The sequence below is a fragment of the Apis mellifera genome, linkage group LG13 (genome assembly GCF_003254395.2).
Source record: "Apis mellifera strain DH4 linkage group LG13, Amel_HAv3.1, whole genome shotgun sequence".
NCBI classification, from domain to species: Eukaryota; Metazoa; Arthropoda; class Insecta; order Hymenoptera; family Apidae; genus Apis; species Apis mellifera.
Genome location: NC_037650.1, coordinates 2,898,958 through 2,925,606, shown reverse-complemented (window position 1 = coordinate 2,925,606; position 26,649 = coordinate 2,898,958). Strand labels below are relative to the sequence as shown.

Sequence of the window (26,649 nt, the reverse complement as noted above, 5' to 3'; positions counted from 1 at the left end):
AGACATGTAATGATCGTTGAAACCTTGGTGCAACTTGTGAAAAAAAATTATCCCAATGCATGTTGCTACCCACGGCAGCAACTTTTGCCCGAAGCACGTTCTCCTCCGTCGATTAATATCGTTTCTACCGAGCAGTGATCTCGAAACATTCAAAATTCAAATTCGGTGCAAGACATTTCGAAAGATCACGTTGATCGAAATAAATCGTACGTTTTTAAAAAGTTAAAATGATCGATTAATAATTTTCTTAAAAATTATACCATTTGATTCCTTTCTTCGAAACAATAATTTTTATATTTTTCATTCATTTCTTTTTCCTCATTCTGTAAATATCACGGAATAAAATATGAAATTATTAAGAAACGGAATGCTTCTTCGAGATGAAATGCAACCGTTTCCTTTTTTTTTTCAAGAGCTCGCGAGCTGCAACCAATTACACGGAACGATGAAAGAAAATAACGAACTCTTTTATATCTCTTTGTTGGCCGATCCTCCTGAAAGTATCCCTCGAGCGCAAGATCAATTGAATCAAAAATGATCTCCTCCCTTTTTTTTTTAACCGAATTCTTTTCCATATTATCCATCTTTTTTCTAATCTCGTTCCGTTCGTTGTTTCCAGCCTCAAAATCTGGTGCTGACTGGCGAGTTTCCGGATTGCGACGTGAAACTTTGCGACTTTGGTATCTCGCGATACATCAGCCACGGCGCTGACATACGGGAGATCCTGGGCACGCCTGATTACGTGGGTAAGTGCATATATGCCTTATTCACTTATTTCGTTAATCGTGAAATTTTTCCACAGTTGTATATTTGATACTTGAGCCAAGTAATTCGCAAGGTAAATGCGGACTATGCGGCTCGTTTTGTACCGCGTAATTCCATTAGGGGAACAGGGGCCGTTGCATAATTGAACAGTGCAAGCCACTTTTCGAACGAGTAAGAAAGTTGAGCGTGGGCTCTGCCTCGATCGTTGATCGGGAAGACCCATTTACAAGCCGCGCGATTACTTTTGCGATTATACTTTTAACATTGCTCTAACGGTCGCAGCCAAGTTGAACGATGTACATTGTTGTACACGAGAAAGTTATTTGTTGTACACTTTTTCAACAATGTGTTAACGATGAATTTTTATCTCAGGTCGAAACATTATAAAATTTCCGATCTCGTTTATTTTCAAATAAAATTTCAATTTTTTGGATATAAATACGAGGAATAATAAGAGTTCAATTGGATTTCGAAAATCTTTCGAAGAGAAATTTCCAATTTTTATGTCAAGTAAAAAGGATACGTCGATATTGAATAATACATAAGGAATTAAAAAAGTGAAAATCCACAAGCTGACAATACGTTCTCTCTCTCTTTTGTAATTTTAAAAATGTAATTTTCATTACGAATTATTTTTACTTTGTAAAACTTCATTTCAAAGAGATTTCTCGATAAAATTATTCCACGTATTACGTATACTTTCGTTCAAATTACACTCTTAGGATTAGATGAATATCCTTACAAGATATACCGTATTCAAAATGCATAATTTCGTGAGTCATATGCATACATATACATATGGTATACACAGGAGTAACAGTATACCACTGTTCCCACGAACTGTTATTCGTTACGCGTCTTTCAATGCTTCTTTTTCTTCTGGCCATCGTCATTCAAGTCGCGTCTCGTGGTCGTTTCAGCTCCGGAGGTGTTGAACTACGAGCCGATCAGCCTGGCAACAGACATGTGGTCCATTGGGGTATTGCTCTATGTGCTGCTAACGGGATGCTCCCCATTCGGAGGTGATACAAAACAGGAAACGTTCTGCAACATTAGCCGATGTCGCCTAGATTTCCCCGACGATCTGTTCGAGGACGTCTCCGAAGAGGCGCGCGATCTTATGCGCAAGCTGATGGTCAAGGATCCAAAGTGAGTAGCAGTCCGTGATGAATCCGCGAGCCTCCGTCGGTATTTCGTTGAAAACGGTTCGGGCAACTACGCGAATGGAATGTCGCGATCTAACATCGCGGCCGCGTCTACCGCGTAAAGCGATTGCTTTCGTTCCTAGAAGCTAAATAATACGCGGCCGACCAACTAACAACGTTCTCGAGATCGACGCCTTCCACGGGGGCCTATCTTCTTTCGCTTCGAGGTATATACGGTAAGCGGTAAACCGTTCTCGGTAGATGGTGGCGCGGCACGCTTCTTCGAAAGCATTATTTTCACCAGTGCCGGAATTCCGAGTAGCGGCGTTCCACCGATAATACCTTATCCACCGAGACGCGACCCACCACCGTTGACGCCTTTTCGCATCGCGATAAACGCGGCGAGGCCGGACGAACTTTCGAAACTCGATCGCCTTCCTGAATTCAGTTCCTTGCGAGCGTACGTGGAAATGGAAACGAGACGGAACGATCGGCATTCCATTCGCTCGGCTACTTTCTTCGAAACGGGAAGAGGGACGTTGGCACGTTGAACGAGTTCCGCTGAAAAAGTCGTAGATTTCCTTATCGACGACCAGTCGGACAGCTGGGAGGAAGTCTCCATCCGGAATATCCGCGCCTTTCCAACGCGAAACTCGGCTTATCTCGTTGTCAGCACGCGCTTTATCGCCGTGAATGCATCGTTTTCCTTCCTCCCTCTCTCGATCCGCTCGTTGACTCGTTACGCAACTAGATTGCCCGTTACCGGAGACAAGATGTCCCGCGGCTTCTGCCGGAAGCCACGGGGAGGAATAGAACGGGACAGAACGCATCATAAATAGCGGAGAAATCACAGGCAAGTTTAACACTTTGAGAGTTTAATCGAATTTTTTATTTCCTTTTTGCAGCGAACGATTGACCGTCACGGAATGCCTGCAACATCCATGGTTCGCCATGTTCGAGGACCCTCGTCCATCGTTATCCACGCTCAACTGCCCCTCCATGGATCAATCCCCTGTCCAAGACGCGGCTTTTCCAACCGCGAAATCGTTCTCGAAGTCGAGCACGAGCACGAGCACGAGTACGGAACATCAAACGAGTCTGTCTACTGCTACCTCTAAAAACGACTCCGAGAAACAAAGATCGTCCAATGTTTGTCAAAGCGTCGAAACGAAATCCACGGCGAACAGAGCGGTCTCCTCCCACACTGAGAACTTGTATTCGAAAATGTCAAAATTATCGTCCAAACCTATGAAATTTGGCCTGAGTTCCGATCGCAGGGACACTTTCAAAAGAAATATGGACAACTTGGCGCAAAAATTCTCTGGGACGGAGATCGTGTTAATGGAGCCTGTCTCCTCTGCCGGTACAACAGTCTCTTCGAATGTAACGACAACCACGCAAAGAAGGGCGACGGCTACGCACACAATGCCAGCAGGCGAAGTGTTCAAATGCACGCCTGTGTTCATTCTGGGCGAGGAGCAACAGTGCAGCGACAGCGGCAGCGATTCGGTATCGGAGATATCGACCGATAGTTCGAGCGATAGAAGTAGCATCTACTCAGATGATTCTTTAGATTTTATTTTATACGGAAAGAGTCAAGGTCGATCCAGTTTCCCATTTTCGGCGACCGAGTCGTCTTCCGACAGATGGGAACAGAGGCATCACACGAGAATATGGCCGAGAGAATGTAACGGGGTAGTGAGCAAGGCTTTGAGTCGATTCTCGTCGGAAACGTCGAACGCGAAATTCGGGAAAGCGTCCACGCCTCCAACGACTCATGGGAAGACTGGTCTAGAAGCGCTGCGTGAAAGAGGCGGGAATTTAGTAGTGATCCGCGAGCCTGTCAGAGCTGGCAGATATACCAGATATAGCGAAGTGCAGTGCGAATCGGTACAAGCACGAATTCGACGATTTCAAGTTCAAGGAGCATCGTAGACATCGATATTAGGACGATAAATATGTCTATGAAGGGCTTTCTCGAGCAGCTTCAAAGTTCTGGATCCATTGTTCAAATATGGATGGATCCGTTGTAAATATTACGTTGCGATGTACAGTACATAGTTCGTACGCGTTACGATAGATGGGTATTCGAACGAATAATCGTGGTGAAAGGTAGGCGAGAGCAGCGGAGTGGGGCGGCTGTAAATATGTAGAGTGGGGATAGTTGAGTACCGATTGTTCGTGACGCGTGTTGTAAATAAATTCAGACGACCGAGATTTTGCGAGAGCGAAGAGCTTGTGGTCAATTGGATTGATACTGAAACAGGAGTGCGTGTCGCGATCGTTGTACATAAAAAATTGAATTCGATTGGTGACGACAAATGTTTGAACGATGGATCGCGAGAGCGAGACACGTCGTCTGCCATTACCGATAGACTGACCAGCCGTCCTTTCGAACTGCGAGAATAAAAGAACGCATTCGGGGCATCGAGTTGTTCGCGAAACGAAAGTTTGTAAAGATTAGTTCGTCTCGCGTTTATTCTACTCTCGAGGTCGAGGAACTTTTGCTTGTGATCGTTACGTAACGGGTAAATGTCAGGCATATGTCAGACTCCGTTCGAAATTCTAGAGAGAATGGAAAATGGCGGATAGAAAAATGGCGCGTAAATAGCTCGATGCTAAGCGGCAAGTTTACCTAACCTAGTTGTAATATTATTGGTCGCGATATACCAGATCTTCCCAATAACTCGAATTAGCTGATGAGTCCGTTTCACGGATCCCATTAAAATCTAAATCCAATAACTTGGGTGCCTTTATCGTAAACGTTTAAGAGAACCGCGTATTTGTGTAAGTCGTTTTAATATTCTTTATTATAACAAACGCGCATGCTTATATCAACATATGTGCGATACAAAGGAGAATCTCGCGTATTAATATTTATCTTTGCGTGTACGCATGCGCGTATGGATTGTACGCGAAGAAAGTAGTGCCTAGTTTTGTTCATCCTGTTCGTAGTGTTTTTCGTCGCAGAAACACGATTCGTTACATCGTGAGAAAATAAAATGCGTGTGTGATGAAAGAGTGAATGCTTCGAAGAAAAAGTCGGATGAACGAGCAAACGAACAAGTGCCTTACAAGTCGTACGGACGATTTAACCAATGGCGGCGACGATCGAACGAAATTGAGAGCCTAGACTAGCTCTAGGCATCTCCAATTCTTCTCGTTGAATCGATAAGCGTTTCTCGAGGGAGATCTGTGTTCGATGCGTTGCATCCCTCGAACGGTCGAATATCGCGCTATACCACCGAAATACTTTTCCTTTTTTCTGCTCTTCCCTTCTCTCCTTTGTACAACTAGAAATCTATCTTATCGACGAGTCGCAATGCATCGCGAGACAACTGCCGTAGATACGAAATTAATCGTTTAACCGTCGAAGAACCGATACTCGGAACCGAGTTTCATTCGTGGAGAATGGAATGATCAAGAGGAGAAGCTTGATTAACGAGGTAGGATCGTGATTCTTTTAAATCCATTATTAAAAATGAAACGCATAAATATACGCATAAATGTAGATATTTATGTAGATGAAATCTAAGGACGAACGCTGTTAAACTTCCTTGTGGAGCGTTGTTAAACTTCCATAATCGAAGAGCAAGCTCCGTAAATGCTAGTCATATAGTTGCTCGTCCTCTCGTTCGAACTCGTTCGTGTTCCTGTCTGTTCTGAATCGTAAATTCGGATTCGCAGATTCGATAAATAGTGCCTTCTAAAGATAAAATAGTGCCCTAAAAAGTTATAAATTTCGGGGACACGGAAGAACGAGGCGAGAAAATTCGAACGGGACAGACGAGTATACAATCGAAATGACGGAAATAGATACAAAGATGGCTGCAATTTGGAGTCGTTGTTTCGTGAAATCTAACCTCGTAGATCGAGGAATCTCATTTTTTTTGGCTTCGCGGATATTATTACCACGAGCGTTCGTCCTTTGAAATTCCGAAACGCACAATGAGATACGCAGACGCACGAATAAATATCTCGTCGTGGAGTGCGAACAGTAAAGGAATGAGAGAGAAACGAGTGAACGTGTATTGCGTGAATCGACGATTATCTCTCTGAGAATCAAAGAAAATCGTAGAGACCTGTAATATAATTTTATTATCACGATAGAGAAGGGGCGCGTGCATCCGAGCAAGCCGAATTGCCATTTCTCGAGGCCAATCCGTCGTTATTTATTTCCGCCTGTTTTGTAAACGGTATAACGTATTTAATTATTCGCGTGTCGCCTCTTGTTCGCGTGATTTTTAGTCCGATCGTTGTTGGCCCTCGCAGAAGGGCATACGCCATTTCTCTTTTTTTTTTCTCGGGCACGTCCTCTTCTCCGATCTAATCGATTATCAATATTATTATTATTATTATTATTATTATTATTATTATTATAATTATAATTATTATTATTATTATTGTCATGATCAATTAATTATTATTATCATTGTTACAATAATAATTATTATTATCGCTATTATTATTACTATTACGTTATTACTATAATGTTATTAATATCGAGATTGATCACGATGAGAAAAATCGCGCATATAGACGTTATACAAGAACTTTTCTTCTGTAAATATCTACTGTCATTGTATTAATTTTAATAACGTGCGAAAATAAATGCCGCAAATCATTCGAAAATCGGTGATAAATGGAATACACACGTACACACGGAGAGTGATTGATGAATACATACTTCATCGATTCGAGCCCGAGTATTTTTTCCCATATAGAGAATCAACTTCTCCAAGAACGTCGGTTTTCTTTTTATCCTATAAATAGGCAAACGTAGCGGCCAACACAGGTGACACAGGTGATTCACCAACAAGATTTCCTGTCGAGACAAAAGTCGTTGCTAATGCCTTTCTAATCCGACACCGGAAAGTTTAACCTTTGTACGATTTTTCGTTGCCGCATAAACGGAAATGGACTGACAAATTAGATTCGTAATAACGATAAGATAAAAGATGTCGCGTTGCACATCGTAACTCTCATCATCAAATTACTTTTGTACACGCATATAAAACTGCGTTTATATGTCGGCAGATAAATTCATATAACCCCATCACTTATGTTTTTTTTTTTTTTTTTCTCTCTCTCTCGTTCACATAATAGGAACTCACGTTCATATAAAAGGATTTCATGGAACGTGCTCCAACAAGGAACACTATTCAACCGACGATAAAATCAAACGAATTTTTTCTTATATAGAACAAAGTACGTATCGCGAAAATGACGAACGGTTCGTACGAATGATGCCACTCGAAATAAAATTTGGAAAAATAGTATTCGGTCTGCAAATTTTTTATCCAAATTTGTATTTCTTACAATTTTTTAGAATTTTCTAAATCATTTAGATAAAGAAAATGCTTTTTTCTCATTTATTTCGTTTATTCTATATATAAATAATACGCGTATTGCCAGAGAATTGTCGCTTTAACCTAGAATTTTTCAAAAGTTGGTATCACGAACGCTCGTCATTGAAAAAGGACAAAAGTGTTGAAGGCGTGTTGAAACTCAACGAGGAATTTTGTTCGGTCAAGGGTAACCTTTGGCGAACAATTGGCGCGTATATAAATTCGCAAAAGTAGCGTGGACAAAGATGGAGTTGCGGATTGGACCGTAATTAGAGGCCGTAATGCGCCGCTTTTGTCGGCGCTCGCCGTTCGCCCGTGCAATTTTTCCCTGACGGGATGAAACGCTCGATTCCATGACTCGATCTAAACTTTAATTAGCAAATCATAACCGTGAGCAACCGTGAGCACGTCTCCTTATTCGAACTCGACAGGTGGCACACAACATTTCCCGGGCGTCGATTTAACAATTCCCAGGCGCCAGCAGTGAGAAGCAATCGTTCGAGAAGTGTTCCAAATGGCGCATTCCATTTAATGAAATTTGAATCCAATTTTCTTTTTTTTTTTTCAAATATCACAATTTACTTTGAATATTTCTGCTGAAAATTTTTGTTTAATTAAATTTAACAGTCTTAAAAAATCAGTTTATTTAATTTCGGAAAAATATTATAAATTATAGATACGTTCGAGAGTTTTTCTCTCTCAAATATAATATTTCTACCTCGAAAGAGATTTTTACTTAAGAGAAGGTCGTCGGTTTTAGATAAGGCTTAACAAGAAGCTCGAAAGACGAGAGATAAATGCCGCGAATATTTTGCAACGGGTAGCTTGCAAATTCTGGCGAGGCAGTGGTCATTAATCGGCCGCCAAGTATGGCTGTAACTCGGTTATTAGACACGAGCCGGCCGTTCCTATTGTGTCTAATTCTTGGATCGTAAATCGTAGAGAAGTTGCACGTGCATGCTGCGCACGTCGCGCATTACGAGCAACCAGTGCACGCATCATACCGTCCTTTATGGTAGTCGGTAATTTGCATTCTCCGCGGATACTGGCGCATGTCTCCTCCGTTGTGTAAATAATAGCCGGTTGCCTCGTTCGCGAATCTAACGAGTTCCAGTCGCTCAATCTCTGCTCCCTGTCGCCTTCGTGCCCATTGTTCTCGCGCGTCGATTAAACGAAACGAAACCTCCCCTCCCCTCCCCCCGGACGAACGTTCGACGAGCGAACCGTTTAAAACAGGGGAAAGAGTCGGCGCTCTCTTTTAATTCAGAAAATGAGGATGGAATTAAATATCAATATCAAGATCTTCAAGAAGTATTAATTTTTACAATCTCTCTCTCCACTTGATGAAAGATAATATTTCCTTGGTAAAATAAATTTCATTAAAAACACGAGAACGTGTTTCAAGGAAACTGAGAAAAGAATAATACTACTATTTTTAAGATGTAATAAGATATGCATGGTTTAATTATAACACATATAAGAGATGTGAAATTTCGCGATGCTTTGATAATCGTGGAAACGAGCAGGAAATCGTGCAAACATTTTTGAGAGAATGAGTTACACTTTCATTCACTAAAAAAAAAAAAAGGGAGGAAGAAATCCTTTCGTTTCTGTTCTCGAATCTCGAGGACGAGTAGAAAATAATAACGACGCGTTTCGTAGAATTTATTATACACCTGTCGGTAAATCTATAAAGAGAGATCATTAAGCGGGACGGTGACGTCGTGTTACGTCCGAGACGAGGTTCAATCGCCGTCGGATAATTGATTTCGTCTTCGTCCCAAGGGAAGAGGCGCGCGGCCTCGGATTCGCACTCCCGTTTGCCGATCAAATCCCATAAATGGCGGTTTTCCGCCGTTCGCCTGCCGTATCTACTCTATTAACCACGACGGAACGTAGCGAGTACTTAAGTATAACGCCACGCGTCGTTCCTCGCGAATAGCGTTAACAGCATTATTATATATATATATATATACTTGTCTCGACAGCTCTTCTCGCGAGCCAATCGAATTCTCTCGTTTAAAAAGTATTCTTACGTCTCCTTTTCATTTTTACCCTTCTAATTACCAGACTGATGGAACAAAATTGTTTTAACTTGACCCGTGTCTCGCTTTTACTTTAAAACTATTATTCCGAGCGAGAGTAATAATGCCGAGTTTTCTATCTAAAATACTATATAAAAGTTTCGAAAATTTCTGTCAAATAATTAAACAATTCTATTGAGATTATTCTCAATAGAACGAACACAGAAAATGCGTGCAAACAATTAGCACAAGCACGACGATTATTCCGAGCGAGAGTAATAATCGATAATGCCGAGTTTTCTATCTAAAATATTGACTAAAAGTTTCGAAAATTCCTGTCAAATAATTAAACAATTCTATTGAGATTATTCTCAATAGAACGAATACAGAAAATGCGTGCAAACAATTAGCACAAGCACGACGATTATTCCGAGCGAGAGTAATAATCGATAATGCCGAGTTTTCTATCTAAAATACTATATAAAAGTTTCGAAAATTTCTGTCAAACGATTAAACAATTCTATTGAGATTATTCTCAATAGAACGAATACAGAAAATGCGTGCAAACAATTAGCACAAGCACGACGATTATTCCGAGCGAGAGTAATAATCGATAATGCCGAGTTTTCTATCTAAAATATTGACTAAAAGTTTCGAAAATTCCTGTCAAATAATTAAACAATTCTATTGAGATTATTCTCAATAGAACGAATACAGAAAATGCGTGCAAACAATTAGCACAAGCACGACGATTATTCCGAGCGAGAGTAATAATCGATAATGCCGAGTTTTCTATCTAAAATACTATATAAAAGTTTCGAAAATTTCTGTCAAACGATTAAACAATTCTATTGAGATTATTCTCAATAGAACGAATACAGAAAATGCGTGCAAACAATTAGCACAAGCACGACGATTATTCCGAGCGAGAGTAATAATCGATAATGCCGAGTTTTCTATCTAAAATACTATATAAAAGTTTCGAAAATTTCTGTCAAACGATTAAACAATTCTATTGAGATTATTCTCAATAGAACGAATACAGAAAATGCGTGCAAACAATTAGCACAAGCACGACGATTATTCCGAGCGAGAGTAATAATCGATAATGCCGAGTTTTCTATCTAAAATACTATATAAAAGTTTCGAAAATTCCTGTCAAATAATTAAACAATTCTATTGAGATTATTCTCAATAAAACGAATACAGAAAATGCGTGCAAACAATTAGCACAAGCACGACGATTATTCCGAGCGAGAGTAATAATCGATAATGCCGAGTTTTCTATCTAAAATATTGACTAAAAGTTTCGAAAATTCCTGTCAAATAATTAAACAATTCTATTGAGATTATTCTCAATAGAACGAATACAGAAAATGCGTGCAAAGAATTAGCACAAGCACGATGTAAATCGAGAGGTAATATCGTCGGAATAATATGTTGGAATTGGCCCAGAACGTGGGTTTTCGTCGAACGGGGCATGGAATCGAGAGGCGCGCCGAGGGAGCATTATCTTTCTCGCGTCGAAGGCGAGCGAAACCGCAAAAAACCGTTTGCGAATTCGTCATTGAAACTAGGCGAGCGGCGGGCGGTGGATAAACGAGCAATTATCCTTGGCACGATCGCGACCGAACACGTCGCTGCTAATTGTCGGTACTAATTGCTTGTCACCGCTTCTCGCGGTCTCGTGGTCACTCGCACGTACATACGTTTTCCTAGGGACAACAAACGTGGTGGATAGGAGGGTTCCGAGTATTCGTGATTCGCGCGTGTCACGCCGCGTAATCGATCGAGGAACAAAGTGATCGATGTCGAGTCTAAAAGTTAATTCTCTGTATTAAAATAAAAAACTCATAAAAAGACGTATATATTTCGTTTGTTTTTATCAAGAATCTATTTTCACGGCATCGATATATATTCAGGTTTTATAATTGTTTATTAACGATTCTTGAATCAAGAGAATCCTTCTGCATGCATTCTGGATCTCTTAATTTGACTTTATAATTTTTTTCAGATATCATCAAAGGAGGAAGAGATGGAAGAAAACGACGTTACATATTTTTTCCCTTCGTCAAATTAAATGAACATCTAACAAATTGGACAAAGTAACGTGAATATTCGAAAAGTTCTATTCCTAATAAAGAAACGATCATTCCTATTTTTATATATAACCATCATTATTTTCCAGATTTAAGATTTTTTTCCCGACTCCAGATTCCTTGGAAAACGATGGAAACGGCTCGTTAATCGATTTCTCCTTACAGACGGGCCGAGCAGGAAAAACCTTTGCCTGTATCCTTTCGTTCGCCGAGCATCCTTGTCGTTTCTTTCTTCCTCGACGAGCGATCTTCCATCTTCCATCTAGGTTGATAGATGGAGGAAGTTCTCGAACGATTGAGATATATATCGTGTAGCGAAAACTCTCTAAGAAACGAGACAATGAGCAGCGGGGCCGTAGGAAATATGATGGAGCGCGCATTCCGATCGGAATCGAGATCGGCATCGCGACTCGTTTCCAAGAAGCGATGTAATCGGGCATGGAAATCTCGAAGGTAAGACTCCCACGCGTCTTCATTAACATATTAACGCTTTTACAATCGTGCTCGTATCTCGTTTCACTACTGCCGTCGCTGTCGAGAACTGCCGGCTGAAACAGTCGAATAATGCCTGTAATCCGCGCAACGATTCAACGATCCGGAGAAAACGATCCGGCGTACAGGTGTTTTCGTCGAATTATTCAACGTTTCTCACCAACGTTTCCCGTGTTTACGTACCGTAGAGAAAGAGGTAAGAAAAGGGAAGAAAAAAACATCGGGGAGGATTATTATTTTCGGTAATTATACAATCGATAATTTTCAATGACTATCTCCCTTTTCGAGATATCTAAGATTAACATAGCTGTTGTTAGAATTTCTATATAATCATGAATTTACATATTGTGCACATAATGGAGACAAAAAGTCGAGGAATTATGAATTAAGCTTGAAATATCAACCGCATTTTACGTTTAAACCGTTATATTTTGCGTTGATATCTGTCATCGAGATCTTGATCGTGCCGCAGATCCAAACGATTCGCCGCTATGACACGTTGGGATATTTATTAGCTTTACGATGTTGAACTCGAAGAACAGAATAAATTATTTTCGCAGATATCTCGAGGAAAAAAGAGATTACGGAAAATCGTTACAATTTTCCTTCACGATTGCCCAGGATTCCCTTTCTTTTTCCCCGTGAAAGCGTTCTGGATCGCGTGCTGGATACCACCTACGTCACGCGGCGCAAAGACCAGCGCAGAGAGCAGCGGCGTAAACAGCGCTAAAAGCAGCGACGGTCGGTCGGTGTCCACTAGCGGTGGGAGGAGTGGGGGCATGTAGTCGGGAGGAGGGGCTGGAGAGGCGGGGAGGGGAGGCGGGGGCCGGAGACGAGCGACCAAGGAGGAGGAGGAGGACGGTTCGAGAGAGAGAGAGAGGGAACGAGAGGCAGCGGTAGGTAAAGTGTATGGGCCAGCGGCTCGGCTGCAAGAAAGAAAACGTAGCCGAAGCTTGTGGTCTCTCGCCAACTCGTGGCCAGTTTCTGCCGCGGCGCTCGGCCGTCAAGCTCGCGACCGTCTCTCGCAGGAACGGCGATCCCTGTCGCTCACCTCGAGATGCGAACATCCTCGCCGCGGACCTTCTCTTATCGGTGAACTCGAGATGCGGTGAACGTTCGTCTTCGTAGATATACCTTGTGTTCCAAACTTCTTCCACATTTCTTCTTCTCTCTTCCTCTCCGGCGAGAAAGTAAATTCTTCTAAATTTCTCGCGTATATATATATATACATATCGAGTCGGGAAATCGAGGTATAAGAAAATATATATTTTCGAGGAATATGGGACGAGTTATGGGAGATTCAAGTTTCTCCTCGACGAATCTGAATGTTGCAGCGTTCGATGCCCGTCCGGGCCCGGGTGATCATCACCACCTGTCGTAATGGTTGATTCGTTGAGGCGTTAACGGAAGGGATGATCTATCAGACGAGCCATCATCATCATCATCATCATCAGTCACCGACCATGTCATCCGCGAGGAGGACGTCTCCACGGGCGCAGCGTCGAAACTTGCAGGCCTCGTCGGGGAAGTGCGCGAAGGCGAAGCGCGGGGAGGAGCGGGCGGGGAGCGAGGAGAGGTGCAGGGGAAGGTGCAGAGTGCAGTGGAGCGAGAAACACGTGAAGGAGGGGTTGGTCCTCGTCCAGGAGGCCCAGCTTGCCAGAGTGGTGAAGACGGGGCCCATCACGGAGCATTACGAGATCGATCCGAAACCGTTCGCGAAGTAAGCGTTTCCTCCTCCCGTCGGGGACGATGTAATATATCGAGGCGACGATTTTTCTTCTTTTTCTTTTCTTTTTTTTTTTCCTCACCGATGAATCGTCCTTGTTCTGGCCACCATCTGGTCGGTGGTACTCGAGTGCTCTTGAGGGGCCAGAGGGGCTGTCGAAATCAACGTTCGTTGGTAGTCGCAAACATTCCTTTAACTTTTCATCGATTCAAAATACTGTTAATATTTAAAATTAGTTTTAATAAACTCGCATAATGCAATTGCCGCCCGTGACTTCGCATCTTTAACTTTGGAAAGTCGGTTTGGAAAAAAACAGAGGAGGAAGGGAAGGGAATTGGAAACTTTGCAAACCTACTCGCCTCGAATTAGCAAGTTTCGAAGGGTGGTTTTTTCGAGTCGCGACTGCCTCGTTAAAAACAGGTCGAGACGCGCAAAAAACGGAGGGGAATTAATTCAGGGGAACGAAATACATAGTATAAGGATATATATATAAATCCAACTTTCCCAACTCTCTCTCTCTCTTTTCGCGTGTGTCAACAATTAATATAACAATAGCGCGCGATGTATCCACGAGTTCGATACACAGGTTAATTACTTACCACAGAAACGCTTCGCCTTGACTCGCGTACGGATATCGAGGGTGAGAGAGGCCCCTGGAAAACGAGAGGCGCCCCCCTCCTCCCTCAAATTCGAAACGATTGAAGTTAATTGCACCCGTTATCGGATCCTCGTTTTTTCGACTGTCGCGCTTATCCGGAAAGAAAAGGACGTCGGTGAAATTGCGAGGGAGGAGAGAGGAGGGGGAGGAGGAGGATTGCGGGCGTCGAAGCAAGGGCGTCTACTTTCTCCCTGCAAATTTACGAAGCGAGCGCTTCCGGTATGAAAGAAGAAGAAGGATTCTCTCTCTGGGGAAGAGAATTTTTTTTAACGAGGGGGGGGGGGGGGAATTCTCGATCGCCTCGAGATTCGTGGGCCACGAAGAAGAAGAAGAAGACGTTCCATTATCATTGGAACGATGTGTGTGTGTGTGGGACGCATTTTGCGCAACCCAAGTTTAACAGCTGCGTCGTTTTTAAAAACGCAGCCTTGCCAGGCGCCGCGGCGTCGACCTTGCCGGGCGAGAGAGGCGCTCGAAATTCTTGGAGGCGATCGTAAAAATCCGGCTGTCGGCTAATTTCACGGCTGTCCTCTCGGCCACTTTACGAGCCTGCGCGTATTTTAATCGCGCGCTTTAAGAGATCCTCCTCCTCCTTCTTCTCCCCCCTCCATTCTCCCCCCCCGGCGATTAATTTATTCCGTATTTGTTTCGCAGCGGACAATGGGCGAAAGTTTATCGGTGTCGATCCCGATCGACGGGGATCATGTACGCGGCGAAATATTCCTCGAGAAATCGATTCAACGCGGATTGCAGCGCCGAGTTGAGGCACGAGATTGCTTTGCTTTCCCTGTGCTCGCAATCGCCACGCGTCGTCCGCCTCCACGACGTGTACGAGACCCCGAAGGAGATCATCCTCGTGATGGAATAGTGAGTTGTCTCTCTGTCGTTCGAATTTCCCCAATTTATTCGATCTGATCGAACTTTGAACTTTGCAGCGCCCCCGGAGGCGATATGCAGACGCTCATCGACGGCGATTTGGTGCCCCTCGAAGGTGACGTGGTGCACTTTGTGAGGCAGCTAGTGGAAGGACTCGCCTACCTCCACCAGAGAAATATCGCCCATTTGGACATCAAGGTAAGTTCGGCCCATAAAAGGTCGAAACGAACTTGTCACGCTTCTCGTGAATATCCGGATCCCGGAACCGAGCCCCGATACAATACCGTCGAACCATAGTTCCGAACCGAAATTCTCCTAGCTTTCTCTAAAAAAAAAAGAAAAAAATCTATCGTAACATTCGAGTCAACAATCCAATTTCTCCCTTCCTCGTTCGCGATATTCTGTCCCTAATACTCTTTCCGAGTTCTTCACGAAACGATCGATACTTGCTTTCCTTCCTCATTTCTTGTATGAATTTTCTCATACGAAACATTGGAACAAGCAATCTATCCAACACGCGAAACCATCGAAATGATCAGCTTCTTAATTGCGATCGAAGCGAGCCGATTCCGCGATAAGGGGGCCGGTAAACAAATTGCAATTGCCTTTTACGCCGGACAAAGGGGAGATACAAGCGCGAGATATTCGCGCAAACGAAAGAGCGATGCGTAGCCGCGCAATTTATCGATACACGGCCACCTTTTATTTCTCCAATCGCGGAAACGTTCTGCCCGTTTTAAAAAGAGAGAGAGAGAGAAGGAGAGAAAAAGGAAGAAAGAAAGGAAGAAAACAGAAAAGGAGACAACGCGCGGCGTGTCGTCGAATAAAAGCCCCCCCCCCCCCCTCCTCGACTCGTCTCTCGAGCCACCGCATTACCGTTGCCTCGCTCTTAACGACCAATAACGACCGGTTTCGCGGAATCCTCCGTTTCGAGGATTTTTTGCCCGCGCGACCCACGCTCGTAAAATATCACGTCCGCGTAATTAAGAGTTTCGCCCGGGACTCGAGGTTTCGCTACGAGAGCCGTACTTTTACGACTTTCTCGCGGCTTTTAACGGGCGTGCAACGGCATGAAAACGGTTCGAGGCGATCGATAACGGGTATATACGAGTGAGAATCGAGCGAGGAACGAAACTTTGGAGGAAAGTTGGCCGGGAGAATGGATTGTTGTTATCCTCGCGAGAAATTCGACGAGAAAGGTCGACGAGCCTTTAGTGAACAAGATCCTCGAACCAAGGCGGTTGCACGTGCACGTTTTTACGGGGCGATCGAGCGCGTGCCGACTTTTATCGACGGCGTAAATCCTTTCTTACCCCCGAATCCCCTTATTTGCATTTGCGTTCGCAAGCCTGTTGTTCCTTCTCTCCACTCCAGCCTGTACTTGCCTGGCTTTCCGTGTACTCTCCTTTCCAAAGAGGATCCCAAAGATTATGGAACTGTAATTCGAAGCTTACAGTTAATTTTTGTATCGCGTTTGTACATTACTTTCGATGGTAATTTCTCGCGGGTATGCGAATCGAACTGCACTTATCTCTTTACTTTCTTCTTCTTCGATTCAATTTTATCAAATGAAGAATTTTTATTGAATTACTTTCCTTTCATAAATTTATATGAACGAACAAAATTGCATTCTCATGAAGATTTTTGAGATGATATTAGCAGAAAGAAAAAATTCTCTGCGGATCCGCAAGAAAGGGAATTCGCGATTAAGAATCCGGCGAAGCGGAACCACCTGAAAAACTTCTCCCGATCCGCGTTAATCCGCGACATGTTTCGACGCGGTCGAACAAAAGGCGCGAGACAATTCGATCGTAAAGTTGGGCGAATTTAATTCGCCGTGAAGGGAACCTTGGCGAACGGTTGGCGAATTCTTGGCCGCCTCCCGTTCGGCCAATGATCATCCGTGGATCACGCGCGAATCCGCTCTTATTCCACCGCTCCATAAACGCTCCGAAGCGCCGTATTTGGGTATAGTGGGGCGCGTATTAAGGGGAGAGGGACGGGCGCTCGAGCGCATCGCGTCGTGTGCGTGCGCCGCCGAATCGAATTTCTCGATCGACACACCTTCGTCCGCCGATACCGAAAATTCTCTCTCGGAATACCGCGCTCGGATACAGAGACCCCACGCTCCTCTGTGACCACGCCCTTGCTCTCCAGGTGAATCACACCTGGTCCCTATCTCCAGATGTGTATATACATATATATATATATATAGAGCCGTGTCTGGCCGCCATAACTGGAGCAATCGTTGATAACCGGCGAGCGAAATTGGCCGGGAGAGAGAAAGGAAGGATCTAGGAACGGAGCGGGTCCTCCTCGGTGACTCGGAGATAGGCAAGGATCGATCGAGGGATTTCTCGAGGAAGGCGATCGTTGTTAGATTGCGCTCGATGAATCACTCGTCGTGTGTAGATAGTGGACGGCAGGTAACTGGAGCAGGTAATCTCGCGACATTTTCCGGCGGGGGAGAGGAAATTGAACGGAACGGGTTGTTGTAAATTCAATCCAAAAATAAAACTCGAATAGATGAATCGAATCATTTGTAATACGGGTAATTCGAGCGATAACTTGGTTTGTTTCAAACGTGAGTTTGTTTCGTAATAACACGACGATTATTGCAAGTCGAAATTTTAAGGAGGAAGGGCCGAAGATTCTTCTCTGGGCGGCCCACGCTGAAAGATTGTGGCGTGGGATTCGAAAAAATAATAATAATAATAAAGGAACAGAGGTCGATCATCGAGGAAGCGATAGCAAGATTTATCGTCTCGTTCCCCTTGATTCCCTCTCGCGGGCAAATTGCGCATCTCCTCGAGAGAATTATTTTTACGCCTTTTGTCATTATTTATTAGCCGCGTGCCACCGCTGGGACTGTCCACTACTACTATCGAGGGGGGGAATACACTTTGAATATTCAGATACGAACCGCCCACGCGCTCGCATCTCCAAGGACCCCGAGGAGAGCCTCCCGAGTGACAGCCAAACATTCTTCTTGTTCTCTATGTTTGCCCGCGTTTGTTTCTCGTAAGCCGCTTACGTAACGCGGATCGATTATTTCGTTAGATCGTTACCAGATCGGTGGTGATTCGAGAGCAACGAGCGTGGGTCTAGCGTAACGATCAACGCGAATCGTGTACTTGTTAGGCTGGGAAATCGCGACGGGTGACGTGTATAAGGAAACGCGAAGAAACCGGCCGTTGGGAAATCTAGGCTTCGCGAGAGACGCTCGATCTAGGATATAGGTTGCCCGCATATTCTCTCGTCAATCGAACGCCACTCGCAACTTAAACCGAACGCGAGCGCCCTCTCCTCCTCCTTTACCCACGGAGGCAAGAAAGAAGGAAAGAAAGAAAGAAAAAGAAAATGGCGCTCGCTTCGGACGCAGCCTCGATATCCCAGCCTCGTGGCTCGCTTCCACCGGGAAACTTAATATTCCATTCTATTCCTTCGTGCGAGCACGAATTTATCGTAACAGCATCTACCGTGTTTATGTAAATGATCGCTATGTACTCTCCTCTCCTCGATGAAGCGCGAATCACGAGCCCGCGATGTTTCCTCTCCGATCTTTTCCTCTCCTCCCCCCCCCCCCCCCGCAGAATCTCGTCTCAGTTTTCAACTCCCCAACTCTGTATCGTATCGTATCGTATCGTATCGTATCGTATCCTCTTCCCACTCCTCCTTCTCTTTTACTCGCTCGTGAGTGAATGGGGAACGAGGAAAAAGTGGCGAAAGAAAGAGAGAGAGGGAAAGAGAGAAGAAATAGTCGCGACGCGGTAGCAAGAGACGCCCTTCCTTTAGTTCCTTCCCCCCACCCGTCCTCCAGAGATATCCTGCTGAGCAACAGCGTGACGCGAGGAAAAGAAAAAAGGAACGACGACGATTAAGTTGGTTGCAGCCTCGTTTGCATGGAACCGAAGAGCCGAGATCTTTTATCTGGGATCGTGCATGGATCATCGAGGATTCGCGAAACGCATCGCGATGCTTGGGAGAGGGGAAACAACGTGTACAGGCATAGCTAATTTCTTTCCTTCGCGGATTGGAATACAATAATCACTCGGCGTGAATCACTCGGATCTATCGGCGCAATATTTCTCATTAGCTTAAAAGCATTGTAATCGCGAATCGGGAGATTATTCGGCGACCCTACGTATTCCCCTACGATACGATGTAATTTATGATACGAAGCCGCGGAACGGAACGGAACGGAACGGAACGGAACGGAACGGAACGGAGATAGTTGGTGTATGCTTTGCATGACATCACGGACGAAATATCCCGCGACGCTCTACCTTATATGACGTCACGGACGAGATCCTCCGCGATACTATACTTTATACGACGCCACGGATGAGATATTACGCGACGGAATATAGTTTATACGATGCCCCAGGCGAGATACTACTCGAACGACGACGCAGTACCACCAGTTCGTGCGGACGAGATATCTCGCGGCATAATATATATCGTCTGGGAGACGGCATGGATAAGATATATCCGCGAGATGTCTCGCGAGTATTGGTCCGTGACGTCGCGGAATATCTCGTCAATGGCGCTGGTGTGATGTTCCACGATATTATATACGTACTCCATCACGTGGACGGAATAATAAAGAATATCTCGTCCATATAACGTATAAGGAATTATATTGTCGCGGAATGAGAAATCTCTGATGTATTTCAATTTAATATTACATTATAGAATAAGAACAGAATCGATCACAGAATATCTCATAACCGTGTATTATAACGTCAAGATCCTTTTGGAAATGATGGTAATTGAAAAAAAATGAAAAAAAGAAAAGAGAGAGAGACAAGCAAGTTTATTAAGCATTTAAAAATCTGTCTCCGGTAAACGGCTTACGTCTTAATAAGGAGAAACGGGCATGAAACAGGAGGAAAATCGGTCGAACAATAAGGGAGCTTGTTTATAATTAAATTTGATCGCGCGATAATCGGGTACATAAAAAATATTAACGAGCTCATTTTTCGTTCATTGCCACAAGACGAAAAGTACGCCGCTCGATCGTATACAGGCTGTTTACGCGTCTTTTACTTACGATCGAGATCCGATTAAGAGAAGAAAAGAAAAAAGAAACGCTTTTGAGCTGAATTAAAGGCTCAATTAAACGCGACTAATTGATATCGGAGAGAAAGACATATATATCGAATTACATTATATATCGATCGATACTTTTTCAGCCGCAAAATTTGGTGATGATGGGCACTTTCCCGGAATGCGAGGTGAAGCTGTGCGACTTCGAGATCTCGAGAGTGATATTAGAGGGGACGGAGGTGAGAGAGATCCTCGGTACACCGGATTACGTGGGTAAGCAATTTTTCTCGATGATGACGATCTTTATCGATCTTATCACGAATAAGAAAGGTATATATGTGTGACGAGTGGAAGCCTCTCGTTTCAGCCTCTCAATTTTCGATTAAACGTATAAATAATAGGCGTTGTCGATATATCGAAGCGATAATGAATCGCTCGCATTACTTTTCGAGTTTACCGCGAACGGACAGGTAAACAGGCGTGTGTCGGCACTTTGCTCCCGGTTAATTGCCACCAATCGATATCTTAGCCTCCGTTAATTGACGATCTCTTGTTCTTGAGCGAGATCGCGAGCATAATCGATATTAATTGACACGTTAGCCTCATTACGCGATCGCGAGTCTGAAACTGAAACTGGATCGAGTTTTAATAAACCTAATTATATCGGATCCGGCAGCAGGAAGAGAAGGAGAATTTTTTTTTCGATGTTTATTTTTGCTCGTTTCAAGTACGCGATGTGTCGACCAGGAATCGGCCGACAAGGTTTAATCGAAGCGATTCTTGAGCCGATTTTAAGCAACTTTTTTCTTTACGAAAACTTTCCATTTGATTTCGTTGACGAGTTATTATTATTAACGAAAAATACCGGGTAGCGATGGATATGTGCCGCTATCGAATTCGAACGAACAAGTCAAGAAGCAACGTGCATCGAGTATGTAAAATTATATTGTACTTTACATTTCAACAAACAATGAATAAAGTAATCAGCTTCGACACACGTTGCTTCGATCTTTCGTTTGTTCAAACCTGCCGCAACACGTATCCAACACTATTAAAAATATCGGGTAGCGATGGATATGTGTCGCTATCGAGTTCGAACAAACAAGTCAAAAAACTGCGTGTATCCATATGTAAAATTATATTGTACTTTTCAACAAACATTGAATAAATTAATCAGCTTCAACACGCGTTGCTTCGATCTTTCGTTTGTTCAAACCTGCCGCAACACGTATCCAATACTATTAACGAAAAATACCGGGTAGCGATGGATATGTGTCGCTATCGAGTTCGAACAAACAAGTCAAGAAGCAACGTGCATCGAGTATGTAAAATTATATTGTATTTTATATTTCAACGAACAATGAATAAACTAATCAGCTTTGACACGCATTGCTTCGATCTTTCGTTTGTTCAAACCTGCCGCAACACATATCCAACACTATTAACGAAAAATACTGGGTAGTGATGGATATGTGCCACTATCGAGTTCGAACGAACAAGTCAAGAAACAGCGTGCATCCAGTATGTAAAATTATATTATATTTTGTTCAAACCTGTCGCAACACGTATCCAACACTATCTGTCCGGTTGGTCATTGTTTAATAACCGTTGGATAAAATCGAATCGAAAAGAAATATAATAAAATATATTCGTGGCTATGATCGACTTCTCGACATCAAGTTTCCCTCGAACGCAATATCTCTCGAGCAAAATGTCGTTGAATGAAAGGCTCGTAGGTTGCATATTTAACGATGTAATAATTGACGCGCCCCATTATCCTCGTTGATCGTATCGATTCGTCGAATAACAGAGCTAGCTCCGTATCGTTGAATATCTTAATCGAGCTCAACGTTTCTCGAAATGAACGCGAGGACGGATAATCGTGATCGTGTCCCGATGCTTTATTCATGAGAATTGCCTCGTCGAATTAATTCTCGCCACGGGAATTTTATTAACTTTGCGCCTTGAGAAAACTCGCTCGTAACGACGTGTAATAATCGCGACCCAACGTTTTTTTCAACAAACGGCAACGGTGAAACGCTGTCAACTTTGGGCCAGCTTCCGTCTATCGCGGCCAATCACCGCCCACGAGGCGGTCGTCGATCGATTTCTTCTCCCAAAATAAAAATATATGTGATGATATCATGACCGTTCGACCTAAACCACGCTTCGACGAAATTTCTTCTTTTTTAAAATTCCAGCACCCGAAATTCTTCACTACGAACCGATCACTCTGGCCGCGGACATGTGGTACGTAAACACACGGATTGTTAAATTTACATCCCGATATCGAATCGTTTATGGAATCGTTTGCAATTATTTTTCAAGGTCCGTGGGTGTAACGACGTACGTTCTCTTAACGGGATTCTCCCCTTTCGGCGGTGAAACCGATCAAGAAACGTTCCAGAACATATCCCTGGGCGAGGTAGACTTTCCCGAGGAATTGTTCGGCGACATATCGGCGCAGGCGAAAGATTTCGTCGCGAGGCTTTTGGTGCTGGACCCGAGGTAAATCCAATAATCAAACGATCATTTGAAATCTAAAAGTTTTCTTTAAATGTTTTTACAAATCTTCAAAAGTTTTAAATAATAAAGAAACTTTCAAGTCTTATCGAGCTTTTCTAAAAAAATTTTAGATTTTGAATTAGGAAGAAGATGAAGTTTTTTTGTTTCAATTATAAAAAGTATAGTCACAACTTATATTTCTATCGAATCAATAATTTTATTTGTCATCTGAATTGCACATTACTTACGTATAATCTGGCATCTTATCCGTAGCGATCTTCTTTACCAATTGTTGGAACAGAAGATCTCGATAGATACGATTGTGCTGAATAATTCTAGGTTAAACTTGAAATCTTCTTTCTGATTATCTTACATATTATTAAAAATAAAAGTGTTTCGAATTCCATCGTCACTTATAAAAATCATAAATCATAACGAGATGGCGTGTGTTTCAGTGCACGAATGACCGCGAAACAATGCCTGCGTCACGATTGGCTGCGCGGCGCGCCTACGCAAGCGTCGCCTCATCTCAGAAGGTACCTGTCGAAATCGAGAGAGGTCCTTCTCGAACGAGTTGTCAGCCGGGAGAATCTAAGGAGGGCGGCGCTTTTGAGCCAGGCGAGCAGTCAAGCGAATCTGTCGTGCGACGGCCAAGAATCATCGAGTCATCCCGACCAAAGCTTGCAAGATTGCTTGTTGAGCCAGAGCGAGATGTGCCTTAGTCATCGGCTCACCGGAAGCCGATCTAGTCTCGAGGGTAGCGGGGAAGATTTTCCGAGCCCGGCCGATTCTCGAACGAGTTTGAACTCGTCGAGAACGAATCTTAGCTGCGCGAGTCAGAGCTGTTTGCTGAACAAGGAGCAAACTCAAGGGTTGCTCGATCGGGCGCAAAGTCGGTCGCAGGCCAACTTGAATCACAGCCTCAGCCGTGGACTTTTGTCCAGAATACGTAGCTTGAATCGAATCCAGTCCCAAGCGTGTTTGCTCAACGAAAACTCATCGGCCAGAAATTCTTCGTTGCAGCCTCGGATGATAATCAATCCCGTGATCAGCAAGTCGCGCGAGAAACTGTACGGATTGAGATCGTTGTCCAAGTCTCAAGGGGTATTGGATATATACAGAAGTCTCGAGTGTCTTAGACTTAGGAGAAGGAAGAGCTACCAGCGAGCCAGAACCGAGGATATATTGCCGATTTTTAAGAGGTTAGGTGCTGAAATAGATACGTCCAACGTGGGAGATCACCGATCTTATGACGATGTTTCCGGATTGATCGAGAGGAAGGAGCACGTTACGGACGAGAAGAAAGACGAGTCGATGAAGACGGATGAGGAAGTCGCGGGTGACAATCGATACACGCAGGTGCGAGGAGAAGATGCGGAATCGAGGGACCGAGCAGCGTTCGAGTCGGAGGAGAATTTGGATTCGTTGAAATCGATCGAATCGGACACGTTGACCGAGGACTCGGACGAAACGCCGGTGAACCGCGACACCGAGTCGAGCCTCGTGGCCGGAAAACGACCCTGTCAACGGCAACACTCCGACGTTTCGAGTCACTCAAACAACTCTGGAACATCGGACGATAAGGAAGATCGATCGACCGAATCCGAAACCGAAGAGCCAAAGTACACCGTGGCCCAACTCGTGTCTGCCTTTAATAAACATCAAGAAGTCGCCTCGAGGACGAGTTTAGAAGCAATTATGACCGAGAAGAGAGTGAACGAGGTCACTTTCCCGACCGGGACGAAAGCTTTGAGACTGTTCATACCCGACATTAACATCAGCGAGAGCAAGATCGTGAGACGGAAAACGAGTTACAAGCCGCGAAAAAATTGGGAGGAATTGAGAAAGAAGAACGAAAAAGACGAGGGGATTTTGAAGAATTTCGTCGACTCGGCCAATGAAGATGAAGATGAGGATAACGTCATTAGTATTGATTCCAAAAATGGCACGAGGAAATCTGATAGCATGGAGGAGCAGAAGAGCAAAGGATCAGACGAACGCATATCATCCGAATGGTCGAGTCCATTGCCGTTAATAGAAATCAATGGAGATTCTATTTTTGCGGAAGCCACGGTTCAAGAAAACGTCGATACAACGATTGATGAGAAGTACAAACAGTGCGTGAAAGGAGCCAAGTCGAATGTAGTGGAAACGGTCAATGACAAGCTTCAAAAGACGTTAAATAATCCGGATCGTTCGGTGATCGCTACTCGTCAAAAAGAAAGATTACCAAATTATATTTATCCCGAAATGGCGTGCCATGTTAAAAATGATTCTCAAGATTCGATTAAAAAGACAAGTTTTGTAACAACGAACGTTAAAAATCCGAAGATACAAAATATGGATCGAACAAAATCAACGTATAATACAGAGAATATCAATGTAAATTTAAAAGATATTTTACAACGGGTAGATAATTGTCAAAATAATCCGAAAGAGAATTTGGAAAATTTAAGAAAAAGAACGTCGATTACGAAAATAATTTTAAACGATAATTTGCCATTGAATGATAATCAGGAGAAGAACGAAGGGGAGAACCGGTCAAGTAGTCGAGCACAAAGCGAACCACCCTTGACTTTGAATCCCAAGGAAGAAGATCACAAAATGAAATTAGTTGTATCACCTTCCTTTGCGAGATCTTCTTCGATGTCCAGTGAGAGCAGTTGTCCAACGCCCTCTAGTATACATTCCGATGCGAACGCCTCCTGGGAAGATGTTCAACGAAGTACAGTGGGATCGAACGTGTCTTTAGAGAAAGAAGATTTTGGCAAAGTTCAACGAAGAACCGAGATTCAGAGAACTTCAAGCGAAGGAAAAAACAAACAATATACGGAAGACAAAAGACTCTGGGGCAGAGTTTGCACGGGATCTTACAACAGAGCGATGGAGAAATTTAGCAAAAACAACGATGCGAATAAGAAGGCTGTCGGTCAGTTAAACGGATCGCAACAAAATGGAAAGATTAGAAGGAAAAGCAGTCCTGCCATGCCTCAATATATTAATCCATAGAAATAGATTTCCCTTCCATGAAGACTGATTTCAAAATTTTTGGCCTTTTCCAATATTATGGTGATTCATATCGGAAATCGAATCACTTCTTTTTACGCGAATTCTTTGACTAGGATCAACTTGCAATTTATCCTTGATAAACGTTCGTAACGTAGTCATCTTTCAGTGGACCAAATTGGCGGATAAATAATCTGCAAACGTGTGTCATCAAATGCTTGAACGACAAACCTGTCATTAACATCCCATCTGGGCGTTGCGTGATCAAAGAAGGCGATCGAACGTGATTGATCGTCATAGCCTTATCCTTGACTTAATCTCCATATTGAGCGATCTTCGAGAACTACTTTTTTTTCCAAGTGCGTAGTATCGATGAACACGTGGATACATTATATGTATTTGAATAACCAAGAAACTTTTAATTTTCGATTTTAATTAACCGAAAAATGGTATACCGATCGAATGACAGGAAGGAAGTATCGATTGTGTCAATTTTAAAGAGATTCAATGTGAATTAATGGAAAGCTGAGCTTAATTGTATGTTATATAAAGAATGCGAATTTTGCGTTCAAAAAAATTGCTCATTCATCAGAGATTATCTTTCTATGATACAATTTTGTTTCTATTAATTTTTTCTATGCTATTTGTAGGAACTCGTTTAAATACATTTTTAATTGGCATAACAAAAATGATAACATCATTATGTCGTAGTAGTAATTAGGTTATTAAAAAGATTCGGTTTATAGTATATCTCATTTAAATTTTAAATGATTCGTTCAATTTTGTATCGAAGATATCTCGACAATAAAAAATTCTTACAATTAAGGATCGCATTGCATCGGTTTTGGATCTCCTTCAATTCATACGAATCAGTTCCTCTTCATTTTCGAAACGAAAAGTATCCATTATTCTATATTATTATTTTAAATTCTTCCAAAATGTGATAAAGGTAAAGA

General features: G+C 43.2%; 2 protein-coding genes across 13 annotated transcripts in view; both read left to right on the top strand.

Annotated features, from left to right (window-relative positions):
- Nucleotides 1-6,969, top strand: part of LOC551895 (serine/threonine-protein kinase 17A) — a 50,897-nt gene extending 43,928 nt beyond the window's left edge. For all 5 annotated transcript variants that reach the window (XM_624281.5, XM_016915721.2, XM_006557847.3 and 2 more), the window contains 3 exons: nt 620-746; nt 1,686-1,914; nt 2,816-6,969. In XM_624281.5, the coding sequence (XP_624284.3) occupies nt 620-746; nt 1,686-1,914; nt 2,816-3,845 (1,386 nt within the window). In that variant the 3' untranslated portion in view covers nt 3,846-6,969. The remainder of the gene's footprint in view (nt 1-619; nt 747-1,685; nt 1,915-2,815) is intronic.
- Nucleotides 5,221-26,518, top strand: LOC726790. 8 transcript variants are annotated; one of them, XM_016915708.2, is made up of 10 exons: nt 5,221-5,356; nt 11,297-11,387; nt 11,547-11,834; nt 13,208-13,593; nt 14,912-15,124; nt 15,193-15,331; nt 20,329-20,455; nt 22,384-22,432; nt 22,511-22,690; nt 23,143-25,696. In XM_016915708.2, exons 4-10 carry the CDS (start codon nt 13,286-13,288, stop codon nt 25,694-25,696), a joined length of 3,570 nt encoding a protein of 1,189 aa, XP_016771197.1. In that variant the 5' UTR covers nt 5,221-5,356; nt 11,297-11,387; nt 11,547-11,834; nt 13,208-13,285. The 8 variants fall into 8 exon arrangements, with proteins under 8 accessions (XP_016771197.1, XP_016771198.1, XP_026300469.1 ...); XM_016915709.2 differs by having other exon boundaries at nt 11,471-11,834; XM_026444684.1 differs by lacking the exon at nt 13,208-13,593 and having other exon boundaries at nt 23,143-26,518.
- Nucleotides 26,519-26,649: the final 131 nt, after the last annotated feature.